Source organism: Eptatretus burgeri, chromosome 11 (assembly GCF_056783735.1).
Source record: "Eptatretus burgeri isolate ZD-2024b chromosome 11, Ebu_testis_v1, whole genome shotgun sequence".
NCBI lineage: Eukaryota > Metazoa > Chordata > Myxini > Myxiniformes > Myxinidae > Eptatretus > Eptatretus burgeri.
This window is the reverse complement of record NC_140971.1, coordinates 91,480,357-91,495,962: the sequence shown is the minus strand read 5'-3', so window position 1 is coordinate 91,495,962 and position 15,606 is coordinate 91,480,357. Positions and strand designations below refer to the sequence as shown.

Here is a 15,606-nt window from a genome sequence, read left to right as displayed (position 1 = left end):
CTAGTTCAGTTATTCTTTGGAAAGGACTTGCACAGGTCAAATAACCTCTCATAAAAGACCCATTCAATCGAATTCTGGATACCATTGTAACATATACAGTATCTAACGTCAGATCCAGATCCAGAATGAACTTGGCATTCCAACGAATTACCTGCCTAAAGGCCTACTCAGTTTTCAGCAATACCGTAGAATGTTGTGTTTTCATGAGCCAAGGCAAGCAAAACAACTGGCTTAGCATCAGGTGGAAAGGATGGCATGATGTACAATGTAAAAGTAAAATATAATACAAACCTTTTAATGGAATTAAATTGTGTGGAGAATCTGACCTGAGACTAAAAAGCTGTATAATAAAGTTCCATTGTAATGTATTTGCTGTAATACATATTCAGTCTTATTGCTTGACCGAAACAGGAAAAAATAAATAATGAAGTTTTATTTCCTGTGGCTTTTTCTTCTTCTCTGCCATTCTTGTATTGTGTTGATCTGTAATAGCGTTCTTGAGATGACAAAATCACTCATAGGTATTGCACTTGCCTTTGATCTGTCTGGTGTGCGTTTGATTCCTCTCCCAGTTATAAAGCATATTCGTCTTGCGTCGCTCTCAGGGCATTGCAGCAGTGTAGTGTACAGGCTGTCCTTTGGAGAATATTAAGCTGGCTGTTCCGTCGAAGGCCAATGTGTGCCTTATTTTAGCCAAATACGCAGTTTTTTTTGCCCTGATCTCTGGGGGATGGGGCCTGCATGAATGGTAGAACCATGCTCCTTGAGTTGATTCAAAGCAGCAGCCAGAAGTTGCACAGAAATTATGCTGTTGAGGAACATATTGACGGTTTTGCAAACCGCCCCCCACCCCGGGTGAGTGCATATCCAAGCACGTAGATGCCATCGGAAGTTATATCGTTAGTGTATGTATTCAGATAGCCACATCCATGGTTTAGTGGGACACGGGATATGTGTTGTAAAGGGCTATAGAGAGGTTTTCTTCCTCCTTCCATTGCGTTGCCACAAACACCACTTCCCAAAACCTGAAATCCACAGACCATATAGGTTGGTAACTGAGTGCGCGATTACGTCATCATTGCACATTGTAGACCCAGTCTTTAACTTAGCTTCTACTCTTTCCAGACTCAGTGAGACACAGTTCCAATTTGGTTCCTTTACCTCTACAGACACATTTGAGACATTAGCGATCCTAGGACTCATTATAAATTCACTATCCACAGTTCCCCTGGTCACCCATATTTTACACCATAAACAGACACTTAAACACCCTCACCTCACATGAACCACGCAGCACAAGGAAAAATGTCTTAGCGTTTGAACGGACTTTGGCGGGAGCGCTGGTAAGCGAGAAATCCTGTTGCAAACAACAGCAGTGCATGCACGGGGATATTGGTCAGAGTTGATTGACAGCGAAAGAAGGTGGTGCTCAGAAAGCGTACCAATCCAAATGCTCTGTATGGGATGAGAGGTGAACATCTGAGCTCTGATCCCACCAGACTCTGCCCCACCCAGGCAGGATAAAAGGTGGAATGCGGGCGCTACTCGGTGCCTTCTGACTGAACCAGATATATTCTGCCGAGCGAGGAAGATGAACCTGCCTGCCACCATAGAGAGACCCTTTGCGCTGTACCGAGGCGCACATTGCATGGAGGTCCAGGCTACGCTGAGCCCAAAGCACCATCCAGTGGGCCCAAGGTGTGAAGCAGGCAGGCAGACGTCTCTGGCAAAGGACGAGGCTACATTACTGATGTACGCAATCTTTTCTTGCTGTCCTCTAATTCACCACCTCGCTCCCCCCCCACACCCCCTTGACGCACAAAGAGACTGCTGACCCAGAACAAAAGAGAGCAAACAGCAACTTACCTCCCCCTTGGTCCGGGTGAGCATACCGATTCACCCCTAACATGTTTCCTTTGTACCCGCACCCACCACATTACAAAACAACACTGACCTTCCCTCCTCTCACCCAAACTGTATCAAGCCAGTACCAGTCTGTCGATGGTGCCTCGGGTGAGGCCAGGGGCCGAACCTACACCGAGAACTTAACTCTGCCCCCCTCCTCTTTCTTCCTATCTAACTTCCTTGGAGTATGATTCTGCTGGGCCCATGTCATACATGTTTGACTAAGTGTGAGATTGTAGAAGGGTTTAAGCATGAATGTGAATAAGACCTTTGGGGTTGTGATTTTGGTGCTGTGGTTTCTTGTATTGTTCCTCTTGCTTGTATTTGATCATTGTAAATGGGTTGCTTTCATTGACCTTTGTAAATACTTGCGTGCTGCAATTCTTTGGTAAATCGTTCTTTCTAACCTGCCTGTTTCATCTCTTTCGTCTTGACTAAACTAATGTGTACTAGTGATAGACAGGAGGTTTCACCCCACCAATTGGCTCGACATGTTAGCCAGTGCATACTTGGCAGCTCCGCTCAGCTGCACCTGATCAGGTAAGATAATGCAAATACGTAACGAGGGCACGAGCCTCCATTGATACTACCAATCCAACAGAAAAGTAACACACGAGGTACCGGGACCCTGCCAGGTTTGACGATGCCAATCGGCGTTCGTGGTTAACTCGCAGCTCACCGGGCCACAGAGATATCCGTGGCTGGTGGCCTCAGGACCCGGCGTTCAGGCGGAACCTGAGTGCTTCCCCTCGTGGTGAACCTCAAACCCCTGGCCGCAACAATATTGTGGGATTAAGCAATTGGAAGGGGAGATTAACGGGGACATTAATCACGCACGCGAAGCAAAAAGTGGGATTAAGCAATTCATTTATGTCTGTCTGTCTGTAAACGTCAGTTCATGATCGAGGAACAACTTATTTAAATTGAATGTTATATTTTGAACATGAATATGAAAACAAACCTGTAGTTTAACAGTACTTTGTCGCTGAATTCATCCCAATCACACATGCGTAGAGTGAGATAAAAAAAATTTACTTTGCCTGCCTAGCAGTGAAACAAAATTGAAAATCATTCTAAACAGGAAACAATTGTCTTACTGTTTTTTTTTAAGGACGTCATAAAGGACACAAACAACAGGCATGAATAACTGTTAGATAGGGTGATATAATTGATGCTGTGTCAACGGCGGTAAATTCCGGAATTTTTTTTTTTTCGACAACGTTTACAATTATTTGTTTTCTTTAAATTCAATTATATACTTTAACAGCTGTAGAACACAAATGACCTTCTTGTCACTTCCAAACCCCTTCTGTTTAGTAGTACTTGGACATGTTAAACAGGGTGGTGTATAAAGGTGGCGCTAAATTTCCGGCGCACCAATTGTGCTAAAAATACGGAATTGTTTTTTAAACGATCTTTAAAATCATTATTTAAATTGAAGTATGTATTTTACTGACATTGAAGCATATACCTAACACTGCATGGGATAACGTGTTTTATGAACTCTCTAATTGTCTACTTTAAGTGTAACATAAGGAAAAAAAATTGCCATCATTGATTCATTGTGTAAGAAATTTTCCATCCAAAATGCACCGTTATGCCTAAGAGAAATGTTTGGAAAACATGAGATGAACATTGAGGATATTTTAGAAGTTTTTGTGTTCTTTGAGCTATAAGTCGGTTGCTAATAGCAGCAGTTCGCTATGGTTTGGTTTGCTAGCCCGCATGTTGCGGCAGCCTTTTCACACACTATGGTGAGCATTGAATGTGTTTTCACAAATTCCCTCAATTTTTGCAAACAATATTGTCCTTTTAAGTTCCATTTTGGCCCTCTTCCCTCGAGACAGCTGTTTGGGGGCCATTTCAGTTGAATGATCAAATGATAAAATGTTCAGGTGACAGGCCATACGAGTTAAAGCCTGCCTGGTGTTTGTGCAATGTCTCGTTTCATTTGTGTGCTCCAGGTGCTGTGGGTTCAGAGGCAGACTGTGAAGCGCAGAGTAAAACGAGGTCACATTCCCCAGGCTGAGTTTGCTTTCAATGATGCCAAATGGCCCAGCATGTGGTACATGGTTCGTATCAGCAAGACAAAACAGCATATTTAGCTTGTGGTGTCTTGAGCAAAATGTAGAATTTCCTGTGAGCTCTCAGGATTATTGAGTTGATATAGCACCTGATATCAGTAAAATATTAGACATTTTGTGAGAGAAACATTGCGTACACAATTGAACTCATTGCTCAGGTAGTTAAATGTAATTCCGATAGTCTAGGCTTAAGCATTCCGGTTGTGCAGTTCAAGGTGTTGTAGCTCTCTCTCTCTCTCTCTCTCTCTCTCTCTCTCTCTCTGTCTCTGTCTCTGTCTCTGTCTCTCTCTCTCTCTCTCTCTCTCTCTCTCTCTCTCTCTGTCTCTGTCTCTGTCTCTGTCTCTGTCTCTGTCTCTGTCTCTGTCTCTCTCTGTCTTTGTGCAATGATTTGAGTGCAGCACTGTGCAGAAGAGGGGAGTCAGTCATGTCGCAATGACATGAACATAGTGGCTGCTTGGAGACGGGGTTACACGGGTCGTGGTGTGGTGGTAACCATCTTGGATGACGGCATCGAGAGAAACCATCCAGATCTTGCTCAGAATTATGTAAGGCATGAGAACAACACTTTATATTCCACTTGTCTTGTGCTCCACTTTCACATCCCATCGGTCTTTACTGACCAGCTCAACCGCTATCCTTTGTCCATGACCCCAGGATTCTGCAGCAAGCTATGATGTTAATGGTCATGACAGGGACCCGATGCCCCGTTATGATTTCACCAACGAGAACAAGTGAGTTGTGGAGAAAGTTGCCCAGAAAACTGTAAGATGTTTAGAAATAGAGTTAGGGAGTAAATATGGTTGAAAGTTAAGGGGTACATTGAAACTAGAGGAGGAAAGAGTACCTGTTGTGGATCAGGGCAGGATCAATGTTTTTGACTGGGATGCAGGCACACAATGACCTACTCTTTTCAAAGAGTATGGTGTGATCTTTAACATTAATAAGTGAATGCTAACTGATGGGACAGCTCGTGAAGAACCAGGATTACAGGTTATAGTTGGGCAAAGTATAAAACCCAGGTGACAGACCTCAAAGTTGAGTATGCGCCCTCTGACCTATCCAGCCAATCCCTTCTTGTTTTTGGGCCGGCAATATAACTTGCAATAACAAAAGTGTTCTGGACCAATGTTTGGATGATGTTGCGATGGTAATAACATTACCTTGTAGTTTGATGGTTAAATGTTTATGACAGTCTTATCCTGCTGTAACATGTTGTCACATGGCTGGACTCACATTGTGCGTCATAAAGCTCTCTAAATTTTTTTAAAAACAGGAAGCCAAATTGACAGGAAATCACATGACACACTGCAAGCACTTTGTATCTGCGACGATGAAACCGAGCATTTTAGGAAGCGATCTTTAACTTTAATTTTTGAAAGTTACTGCGATTGTAATGTTATGTTGAACCAATCGGATTGCCGGGAATTTTGTGTGCCGGCCACCCAGGAGCTCAGATTGATGTGTATGTTCACCACATGAAGCCAAATTTACCCATGCGTGGACAAACTGGAGTGAACCATATGACGCAAGAATTCAAACACGTAAAATCACATTAGTCACAGTAAAGACCGTAAAGGAAAGGTTGAACTGAAAATAAATAAGTAATCACCTTCCTTCAGGCCTTCGCTTATTCTTTTTAAGTTAGCCTTATCATACTCGAGTGTTCAAACAACACAAAGGAAAGGATGGAGAAGATGATGGGGTGGGGTGTTCAGCAGTTCAGGTAAGGCCTTCCTTTAGCTTGAGATGCCATGGGACAGTTCTGGTGCAATGTTCAGGCAGTTGTTTCTCCACACATGATGGGCCCAAGATGGGTTGCTCGGGCATGGTCTCAGGATACACAACCCGAGAGGTTCGAGATCTGGCCAACGTCACTCCGTTCAGGGACCAGCTTTCTACAGATCAACCCTGACAATTCCTGTCTATGGAGATCCAAAACGATCTAGCGAAACACATGTTTTTAAGGAAATAACTAACTACTCCAATTAATTCCTTCCCTTACCCCCTCAGCCATTTTCTCTATAATATCATTGTGGTCGTGTTGAAAGTACAATGTTTTATTACAGAAGTGTAATGGTAATGTATTGTGTCAGGTTGGTATCATTGATTGTTGCTGTGCAAGTGGTGTAGTAACATGTTACCTTTCTTATATTTGTTGTGGTAACGTGTCGTATAATGGATGTGTTGTGTGAAGGCACGGCACTCGTTGTGCGGGAGAGGTGGCAGCCGCAGCTAATAATTCGCATTGTGTAGTTGGCATCGCGTACGAGGCTCGCATTGGAGGTGAGCATCGTGTTTTTGTTCGCATTGAGGTGTGGTGGAGAACAAGACCATTTGAAGTGAACTGGGACGTGCCTGTCAGGTGTGCGCATGCTGGACGGGGATGTGACCGATATGGTGGAGGCAGAGTCTTTGAGCCTGAACCTTGATCACATCGACATTTACAGTGCAAGCTGGGGCCCAGATGACGACGGGCGCACTGTGGATGGGCCAGCGCTTCTCGCACGTAAAGCACTGCATGCCGGCATTCTCAGGGTCAGTAGTTAATTAAATGATATTGGAAGGGGAGAGGGTTTTTAGTAGTGTGGAATAGGAACAGGAAATGAAATGGTAAAACCAGAAAGAAGTTGAAATGGAAACAGCTACATAAGAACTAGGCTTTGAGAAAGGGAAAGATCTCTCCAAGGAGTTATCAATAACAACCGCTTGGGGATAATGTTCAAACCAGAATTACAAGCCAGCATATAAGACTGTCGGGGGAGAGAATGTGGAGCTCGATTATATGGGAACATGTGGAAATTTAAGTGTGTACATGTTGCTTGGTATGTTTGCCTCATCAGGGTCGTCAAGGACGTGGCTCGATATTCGTATGGGCTTCAGGAAATGGTGGCCACAACAATGATCACTGCTCATGCGATGGCTACACCAACTCTATTTATACGATCTCTGTGAGCTCGACGAGCGAGCGTGGTAATAAGCCGTGGTACTTAGAAGAGTGCAGCTCGACGTTGGCGACTACCTACAGCTCTGGCGAACATGGTGATCGCAAAATTGTACGTTAATTGTACATGTGTGCGCATTTCCACACTGAAAGTTTGCAAAGTCGCACTAAATTATGCCAACGACAGAATGATGGTGGTACCTGGAATGCAAGCGTTTGTGTAATCTTACTTTTTTCGAATAACGTAGTCTGAATCATAAAGGATGATTTTCTGCATAATTTGAGCACATATTTGTAATCCACCATCCTTGCTCACATTTGGGGTACAGTTCTCTCCCAAGCCTGTGATATCAAGTTCACTTCCTGCTTTGACTTGACAGTAAAACTGACTTTCTGTCTGGCCCAATCCCAAGTACTGTTCATCGACTTGAACACTATATCCACAACCCATAACTTCTAAACCCCTGTCCCCATTTATCCTCCCACACAGATGACCACTGACCTGAGGCAGCGTTGCACAGACAGCCACACAGGAACCTCTGCATCAGCTCCCATGGCAGCAGGAATCATCGCTTTAGCTCTGCAGGCAAAGTACATCCTTATTCTAATCCAACGCTTCCCAATTTTTGACTTTTCCAGTTCAGATTTCTATCTGGAGAAAACAAAGCCTCTTGTTGAAACTGATAAATGGACTAAAATTTATCTTTTAACTATTTGTTTGTTTGTACTTGATGCTTGGATTAAGAACTGAGAGGCAAAACAATTTTTGTTGGGAAGAAACGAGCAAGCAGACACCTTCGAAGGATATTTCAAAGTGAAAAGGGTAGTCAACTGCAAACATTAATAGGAAGGCCAAAGCTGAAGGTGGAATGCTCATGAACACAAAATTGAGGGTTTGATAAATGTGCAAAGAACTGCCTCTGGCATTGCCTGTTGAAAGGTAAAGACTGGGCAAAGGTGAGGAACTGCTTCCATAAGTGCTGGAAGACCAGGATGATCAAGTCAAACTTGGCAGAAAGCTTGGATCACGATCATAAGTTGATGGATGAACGTGTGCAATTCGGTGGTAATGTATGGAGGATTGTAAGAGAGCAATCGGAATGAGTACATAGAAAATAAAGCGAGCGTTGGGGTTTTCCTCCCGTTGTCTGCTGCTTGGAGATCCAATAATTGCCAGAGCTTTGGATTTCTCCACACTAGGTATTAAAGTGCATTCTTTCAATATCATGGAAAGGTGGACAAAAACGTTATATACCACAAGTAGTTGAACGGTGGTGTAGAAAGTCAAAGGCACAGCTCAGAAAAGAATGTTGAACTGGTATCCATTTGTGCAATGACTTGCAAACCTTTCCACAATCCCCAAATTTCCGGAGGTGTGTTCTATAGCTGTCTTTTTGAGTATCTCCATTTCATTCAGTGGAACGGATGAATGAATGACACAAAAATGTATATACATGTATAATTTTTTTTTGAAAAACAAATCTAAAATAGAATGAGAATTAAAAAGATGCTTGGTTCTACAAAACGTCAATATACACACAAACAGAGACATTTGAAGGACATTACCATAAAACAGATTACATAGAAAACCACAAAACTTTTTGTTGAGCTCTGATCAGGTGAAATTCGCACAAAGTGAATGAGGTAAGGAAGAAGAACAGTCTGATAGACACCTATCAACAAAGTCAATTCCGATTGGACGTTGTCAATCTGGTGGGAAGAGCGTGTTTAGTGTTCAGCTCTCCAATTGGAGGTTGCAGAGTCTGAGGCTGTTGCAGAATCCTCTTCATCAACATCTGTGATCATGAGACGAGTACATGTTCCTCTTCCTCTGCACAAATAAGCACAGCGAATGGACAAACTCTTTGTGCCGGCATAATATAGGGTCTATGGAATAGATAAATGTCGCTTTGAGTATTCGAAGAAGTGTTATACTTCGTCCTCTACTCAATATCTTGAATGCATCCACATTATAATGTTCAGCACAGTTTGCATTCTCAATCAAATACTGTCCATTAGCGGATACACACGACTTTGGGATTGATGCTGGGGCCTTCCTGCAAGCATGTACCGGCTGTATTCGCATACCAATAGTGTTTTTTTCGTGATGGACAAAGGGACGTGCTGTTTGAGTCTGTCAGTCAGAGTCTGGGTAGTTCTGCCTACATTCCGAGCATCACATCGGCACTTGAACTCGTAAATAATATTGCTAAGCTATGAGGCAGGCAGGACATCCTTCTTAACTGTGGGAATCAGATGTCGAGAGGTGAAAATCACTCTTGGACGAACAGGCAGATACATGTTTGAGACACATCTTTTGATTTGTTCCTCATATGTTTGCAACATTTTCCCTTTCCAAGGAATCTAGATATAAACCGGGCACTTTTCGGGACCCATCTTCCGTACATCTATAGCAGTGAGGAATTTGTGCAAAAACCTCCTGATAATGTACTCAGGTATCCATTCTCACTGAGGATGCCGGCAATCTTGTCCATCTCTCTCTGAAGCTTGGAGTTGGATCGTATCTTCTTAGCTCGACTCACCAATACATTGATCAAACCAATCTTGTATCTTGTTGAACTGAAAGAGTCCCATCGAGTATACTGGCCGGTGAAAGTGGGCATTCTATAGATGGACGTAGTAAACAATGACGCAGATCTCCCTACGAGGACGTCCAGAAAGGGTAAGCAACCAGAACGTTCCAATTCCGTCGTGAACTTGAGGGCAGGATGATGAGAATTCAATTCATTCAATAAGTGGTCACAGACTTCACGAAATTCAAACATGCAAAATATGTCATCCACATATTTGCAGTATAAGATGGGGGATTGAGATACCTGCAACTTGGTCAACTTCTGCAGTTCTTGAAAACCAACAAAAATGTTTGCTCATGTTGGGCCCAAAGGAGAACCCATGACAAAGTGTAACACATCTCCTATTACTAGAAGTGACATTGATCTATTCCATGGACCCGATGCTATGTCAGCAAAAAGAGTTTGTCCACTCGCTTTGAAGCTTTGTGGTTTTCTTTTTCATCTGTTTTATGGTAATGTCCGAAAAATGTCTCTGTTTATGTTTAAATAGAATAAGAATTCCAAAAATTTGCTTGCAGTGCACCTTTAACAATACAAGGCGAACTGAAATGTCAGGCCATGTGTCCTTTCTTTGCTTTAAATTTCTCCCCAGCCCTATGCTGTCCTGGAGAGATGTGCAACACCTAATTGTGAGGACATCTCGTGCCGCTCACCTAAAGGCCACAGACTGGAAGACGAATGGAGCTGGATACCAAGGTATGACTGATAGCAAATCAGTTTGCAAGTCCAAACAGAGTGTTTCTTTTAAAGCACCATTTGGCTTGCCATTGTTTGCTAATGCTACAATACATGATTATGTTTGCAGTGAGCCACTTGTATGGATTTGGACTGATGGATGCCTTTGAAATGGTACGTGCCGCAGAGACCTGGATGCCTGTGCCTGCAAAGCACACTTGTACTGAGCAGAGCAATCGGCGTGCCAGGTACTCTATCTGTCCTCCAGAGTGTTTCGAGCCTACTTCACAATCTTTGTCCCTCTCTTCCGGAATCTACATACCAAGCACATTTGATACATCAGACCTACCTGTCATTATTTTTCAATTAAAATCCAAATTTCTCCGATTTATAATAAACCCATTATTAGTGTTGAATCGAAAACTCCTGAAATTAGTGCATCATTTTCTCCATCATACTCCCGACCGCATGACCTGTTTTAGCCAAAAAGATTGCCGATGAACTTCTACCGGGCGTAGTGGCGTGCGCCTGTAATCCAGCTACTCGGAGGCTTGGGTTGGAGGATCGCTTGAGGACGGGAGCTCTGCACTGGGCCGCACTATGAGAGGGTGTAGGGAGGGCAGCCCAGAATCATGGTGAAACCCAATCCTTATCCCTGTGTCGTAAGAGGCGACCAGGGTTGCGTCAGGAAGGGCATCCGGTGTAAAACCTGTGCCAAAATCAGTATGCGGATCATAACGGATCATCTGCTGTGGCGACCCCTAACGGGAGCAGCCGAAAGAAGAACAGATTGCCGATGAACTTCTGCGATGCCTTGTCGTTCAAATACTCAATTTGCAGAATTTATATTGATTCTGCTTTGGCGTCTGAAGAATACCACAGAATAAAATGAGCGTTCTTGAAAACTCTCCAACTTGTACACAAAGCTTTTGTGAAGCATCCATTGGCATAGCAAAGTGGAAGAAGAAAAGGCAGGCAGACCAGCAATGTTTACCCCATTTCAGGGCTTTCAGGAGCAACTGTGAACACTACTCTCAGTAGCACAATCCTTTACTATGATAAACAGTACCAAACATTAACAAGCATGCCTGAAGGCAAACAGTAAATTAATGACAACATCTGTCTGGCATAACAGTAGTTTAGACTGGCACACCTGAGCAGTGGGGGGGGGAGGTGAGAATTCCCTCCCCTCCCCCCCCCCCTGCCTTTTGCCAGGAGGGATGGGGGGTGCATTAGGTGCTTTGTCACATGTACGTCCAAAAAAGCCTGATGACATTGCTGAACTAGCTTGGAGTGCAAGAAGCCTATAAAATGCATCATATCCTTTAACTGCCAATAATTTTGTATTTGCAAATCGAGAGGAGCCTTTAGGAGGCAGATTTCCAAATTTCCTCAAAAGGATTCGCTCGTTCCAATTGATCTTGTATTTAGATGATTATCTCCGCCACGAAGGTGAAGGAGGTTATGTTTTCACCCCTTTCTGTCTGTTTGTCTGTCTATCTGTCTGTTTGTGTACAAGATATCTCAAAAAGTTGTTGGCGGATCCGGATGAAATTTTGTGAACAGGCAAGGTGTGTGACAAGGACGAACTGATTATATTTGGGTGAAGATCCGGATCCGGATCTGGATACGAGAATTTTTAAAGTGATTCTTCACCATTGAGAGATAGAGCCAATCTCAAAAAATAAAAAATAAAAAATAAACTCACGATATCTCAAAAAGTTGTGGAAGGATTCGGGTGAAACTTGGTGGACAGGTTGGGTGTGTGGCAAGGACGAATTGATTCGATTTTGCTGAAGATCCAAATGCGGATCTGGATTCGAGAATTATTTGATTTTTCAAGTGATTCTTCACCATTGAAAGATAGGACCAAAAATTACCCCCGTGTGGGGGTGACGGTCATCTCTATAATACTACAAGTTCTCAATGTTCAGTTCAGGTAACCGCGGAACAGTCCAAACTAACCGTTTAGATTGAAATAGTTCACAGAGATACACTAGGATAATACTACTAATGACATAATTAATAAATATGTATTGTTCATTTAGTACCCGGATTAACACATCAGAATCACCAGTAAGTGCAACACGTGGTTTTCCGGTCCATCCACTCTCTGGGGACATTTCACTTCCGGTTGTAAAAAAAAAAACGAAAAAATAGGCTTAGCTCTCGAAAATTATGATAATCCTGTAGATTATTCTTCACTGATTATAATGCAACTTTCAGAATGAAAATTGGTTAAGTATTTATAGAGATATTGAGGTTTGAAAAATCGTTAGAGCGAGCAAATTCATTAATTAATTCCACAGAAGTTTCGTGACACTGCACAAAGTAACATGTCAGGTATGAAAAAATATTTTGTATGCCAGATTCATTAATTATTAATTCATTAATTATGGAATGTACTCATTGATATATTAATCAGAAAGCCCGAAGCATGTAGCATAATTTGTCACTTATCCCCTCATCCGGGATCCGTGGCCTCGCCCCACAGCCTGCAGCCCTATGTCCGCCGGTGATTATGTTAGATATTGGCACGATCGAGAGGAGCCTGCGAATCATCCCTGCTGATGCACTGAATTGATGCAATCATTCGGCCAGAATATTCGTTGTCAAGATGTTGCTGATTAAATCACCAATACAGTCACTCAAATTTATACCGCCGACATACTTCTTAACAATCACCTTCGCCCCAGAAACCACAGTCAATCTGAACCACGCTGGCCACTGCTCAGATGCCATGACCGGACTACTGCGCAGTTCTACTACGCAGTTTGGTTAAAGATGACTCGGCATTTTGGCGCACGCGCACGAAATTATATTTTGAAAATAAATGCCGACGTTTACATTTCGGGTTTTGAAACTTTTGCACCTTCGGCGGAAAATGTATAAATATAAAATTACCCCCGTGCGGGAGTGACGGTCATCTCTGCGAGAAATAATACCACAAGTTCTCAATGTTCAGTTATGACCGAAGACTACTGCGCAGTTCTACTGCGCAGCTCCAATGCGCAGCTCCACTGCGCAGCTCGTACTGTGCAGTTTGGTTAAAGATGACTCGGCATTTTGGCGCGCGTGCACGAAATTATATTTTGAAAATAAATGCCGACGTTTACATTTTGGGTTTTGAATCTTTTGCACCTTTGGCGGAAAATGTATAAATATATAATATACAAGGTCAGCTGCTATGCAATCACACCATTCACTAACTTTTACCATGCCCAGTAGAGAATATATAGCCTCCTGAAGGTAGGGCAGTTTTTGCAAACTTTGAAGTCACGTGACGCAAAAACGAAAGCGAAATTCGAAAATCCGTCCCGACCAAATTTAGATATTGTCCCATAGATTCATATGCCACAATCAAATTCAAGATCACTTGAGAAAATGTAGGAGGAGATAGATTTTGAAAATCGTCATTTTTGCATTTTTTTTGCCAACTTTGAAGTCACGTGACATGAAAACGAAAGCGAATATCGAAAATCCGGCCTGAACAAAGTTAGATATTGTCCCATAGATTCATATGCTACAATCAAATTCAAGATCGCTTGAGAAATGTAGGAGGAGATAGATTTTGAAAATCGTCATTTTTCGCCAACTTTGAAGTCACGTGACATGAAAACGAAAGTGAATATTGAAAATCCGGCCTGACCAAATTTAGATATTGTCCAATAGATTCATATGCCACAATCAAATTCAAGATTGCTTGAGAAATGTAGGAGGAGATAGATTTTGAAAATCGTCATTTTCGCATGAAAATGATCACTTTCGCATTTTTTGCCAACTTTGAAGTCATGTGACACGAAAACGAAACGAATATCGAAAATCCAGCCTGATCAAATTTTAGATATTGTCCCATAGATTCATATGCAACAATCAAATTCAAGATCGCTTGAGAAATGCCGGAGGAGATAGAATTTGAAAATCGTCATTTTCGCAACTTCAAAGGCCTCGTGACCTTGACCTTGACCTTCGGTGACCTTGAAAGTTATACTATCGTGTACAACTCATCGACCTCTATCAGGACCACTAATGACCAGATCTCCCGCTTCAACTTCATTGTGAACGGACGGACGTTTTGATCGAAGGACATCGACACCCATATTATTAGGTCATGCTCGAAGAGATGACCTAAAAAGGCTAAAAATGTGTTTTATATTTATATTTCATTTCTCCTTCCTTCCTTCTTTGTGAATCGCATCGGCGTTTTTGGCCATCTTCCAGATCACGTGACGATCAAACGGGAAGGAAATTCAAAAATCTGTCCGGTTAGAGACAAGATAATATTTTTTACTATCATAATCAATAAACAGTTGCCGAATATCTTGTAGAATGGCAGACGAGATAGGTTTTGAAAATGGCGATTTTTATAACTAACGTGACCTCGTCCCTGACCTTGAACCCGGACAAAAGTTATATCGTTGTGCAATACTCATCGACCTCTACCCACATACTAAGTTTCATCAAAATCGGAAAGAAAAATTGTTGACGGACGTATGGACGGACGTACGTTCGGATGGTCGTACGGACGGACATTTGGTCCGGCTTTATTAGGTCATCTCGGTAGAGATGACCTAAAAACGATACAGTATTGTACAGCATGATATTTCAAAAATGTATTGGGCCCGATATGTTCTCGTGGATCAGGTATTACGTGGAGGAGGTATGCGCTCTACAAAGTGCCCTTCTAGTTTTCGCTGCGATGACACTGCACGTATCATGGCAGTGAATAACGCCACATGATAACCCTACAGCAGCCATAAAGCTATGTATAGTGTGCTGGGATAGCGATAGTGCTGTGCAGTATTCTCCCACTAATTGATATCCTTACTATAATTCATGGATCAGTATTTGTGTGTTTGTTTGTTTGTCACGCAACTCTTACAGTTGTGGGCAGATTCCATCCAGACTTGCTATATAGGATCAGCATGACCCCAATTCATGTATAGGGGTGTTTTTACCTTCGCTGGTGGTCTTGTGGTGGGAGGGGGAGGGACGCAAATTCTCTATGTAAATGTGTATCGTGTAGCACCACCTCCAGGTGGGCAAGGGTACTACAGGTCTGTTGACTCTCAGAAACTTGTCTTCTGATTCTGAACCTCTGGCAGTTTACCGCTTAGCTTTGTAGAAACTTCAGGTTATTCACTGGACTTGAAACTGCTTAAATTCCAGTAAAAACTGTAAAATGGGGGTGTTCTAAAACTTCTGACTGGTAGGTTACATCAAGTTTCAATGAGCAGTCTGAGAATTAAGCAGTCTGGTCGTGTATGTTTTTGCTTCATGCACATAACTTCATGTTTCTTTTGCCTACAGTGCTGTCAGTTGCCTATACACCGCCTGAATAAAGGTATGCATCAGAAGAAGATGCATGCCTGGAAAAAGATCGCCCATAGGGCGGGTACTCTGCTAA

General features: G+C 42.6%; 1 protein-coding gene across 2 annotated transcripts in view; it reads left to right on the top strand.

Moving 5' to 3' along the window:
• The window catches only part of LOC147017616 (proprotein convertase subtilisin/kexin type 6-like), a 141,759-nt gene that overhangs the window by 45,647 nt on the left and 80,506 nt on the right, over positions 1-15,606 (top strand). For both annotated transcript variants that reach the window (XM_085847373.1, XM_085847374.1), the window contains exons 3-11: positions 3,870-3,977; positions 4,388-4,534; positions 4,644-4,720; positions 6,184-6,272; positions 6,352-6,524; positions 6,830-7,042; positions 7,421-7,521; positions 10,117-10,220; positions 10,330-10,447. In XM_085847373.1, the coding sequence (XP_085703499.1) occupies positions 3,870-3,977; positions 4,388-4,534; positions 4,644-4,720; positions 6,184-6,272; positions 6,352-6,524; positions 6,830-7,042; positions 7,421-7,521; positions 10,117-10,220; positions 10,330-10,447 (1,130 nt within the window). The remainder of the gene's footprint in view (positions 1-3,869; positions 3,978-4,387; positions 4,535-4,643; positions 4,721-6,183; positions 6,273-6,351; positions 6,525-6,829; positions 7,043-7,420; positions 7,522-10,116; positions 10,221-10,329; positions 10,448-15,606) is intronic.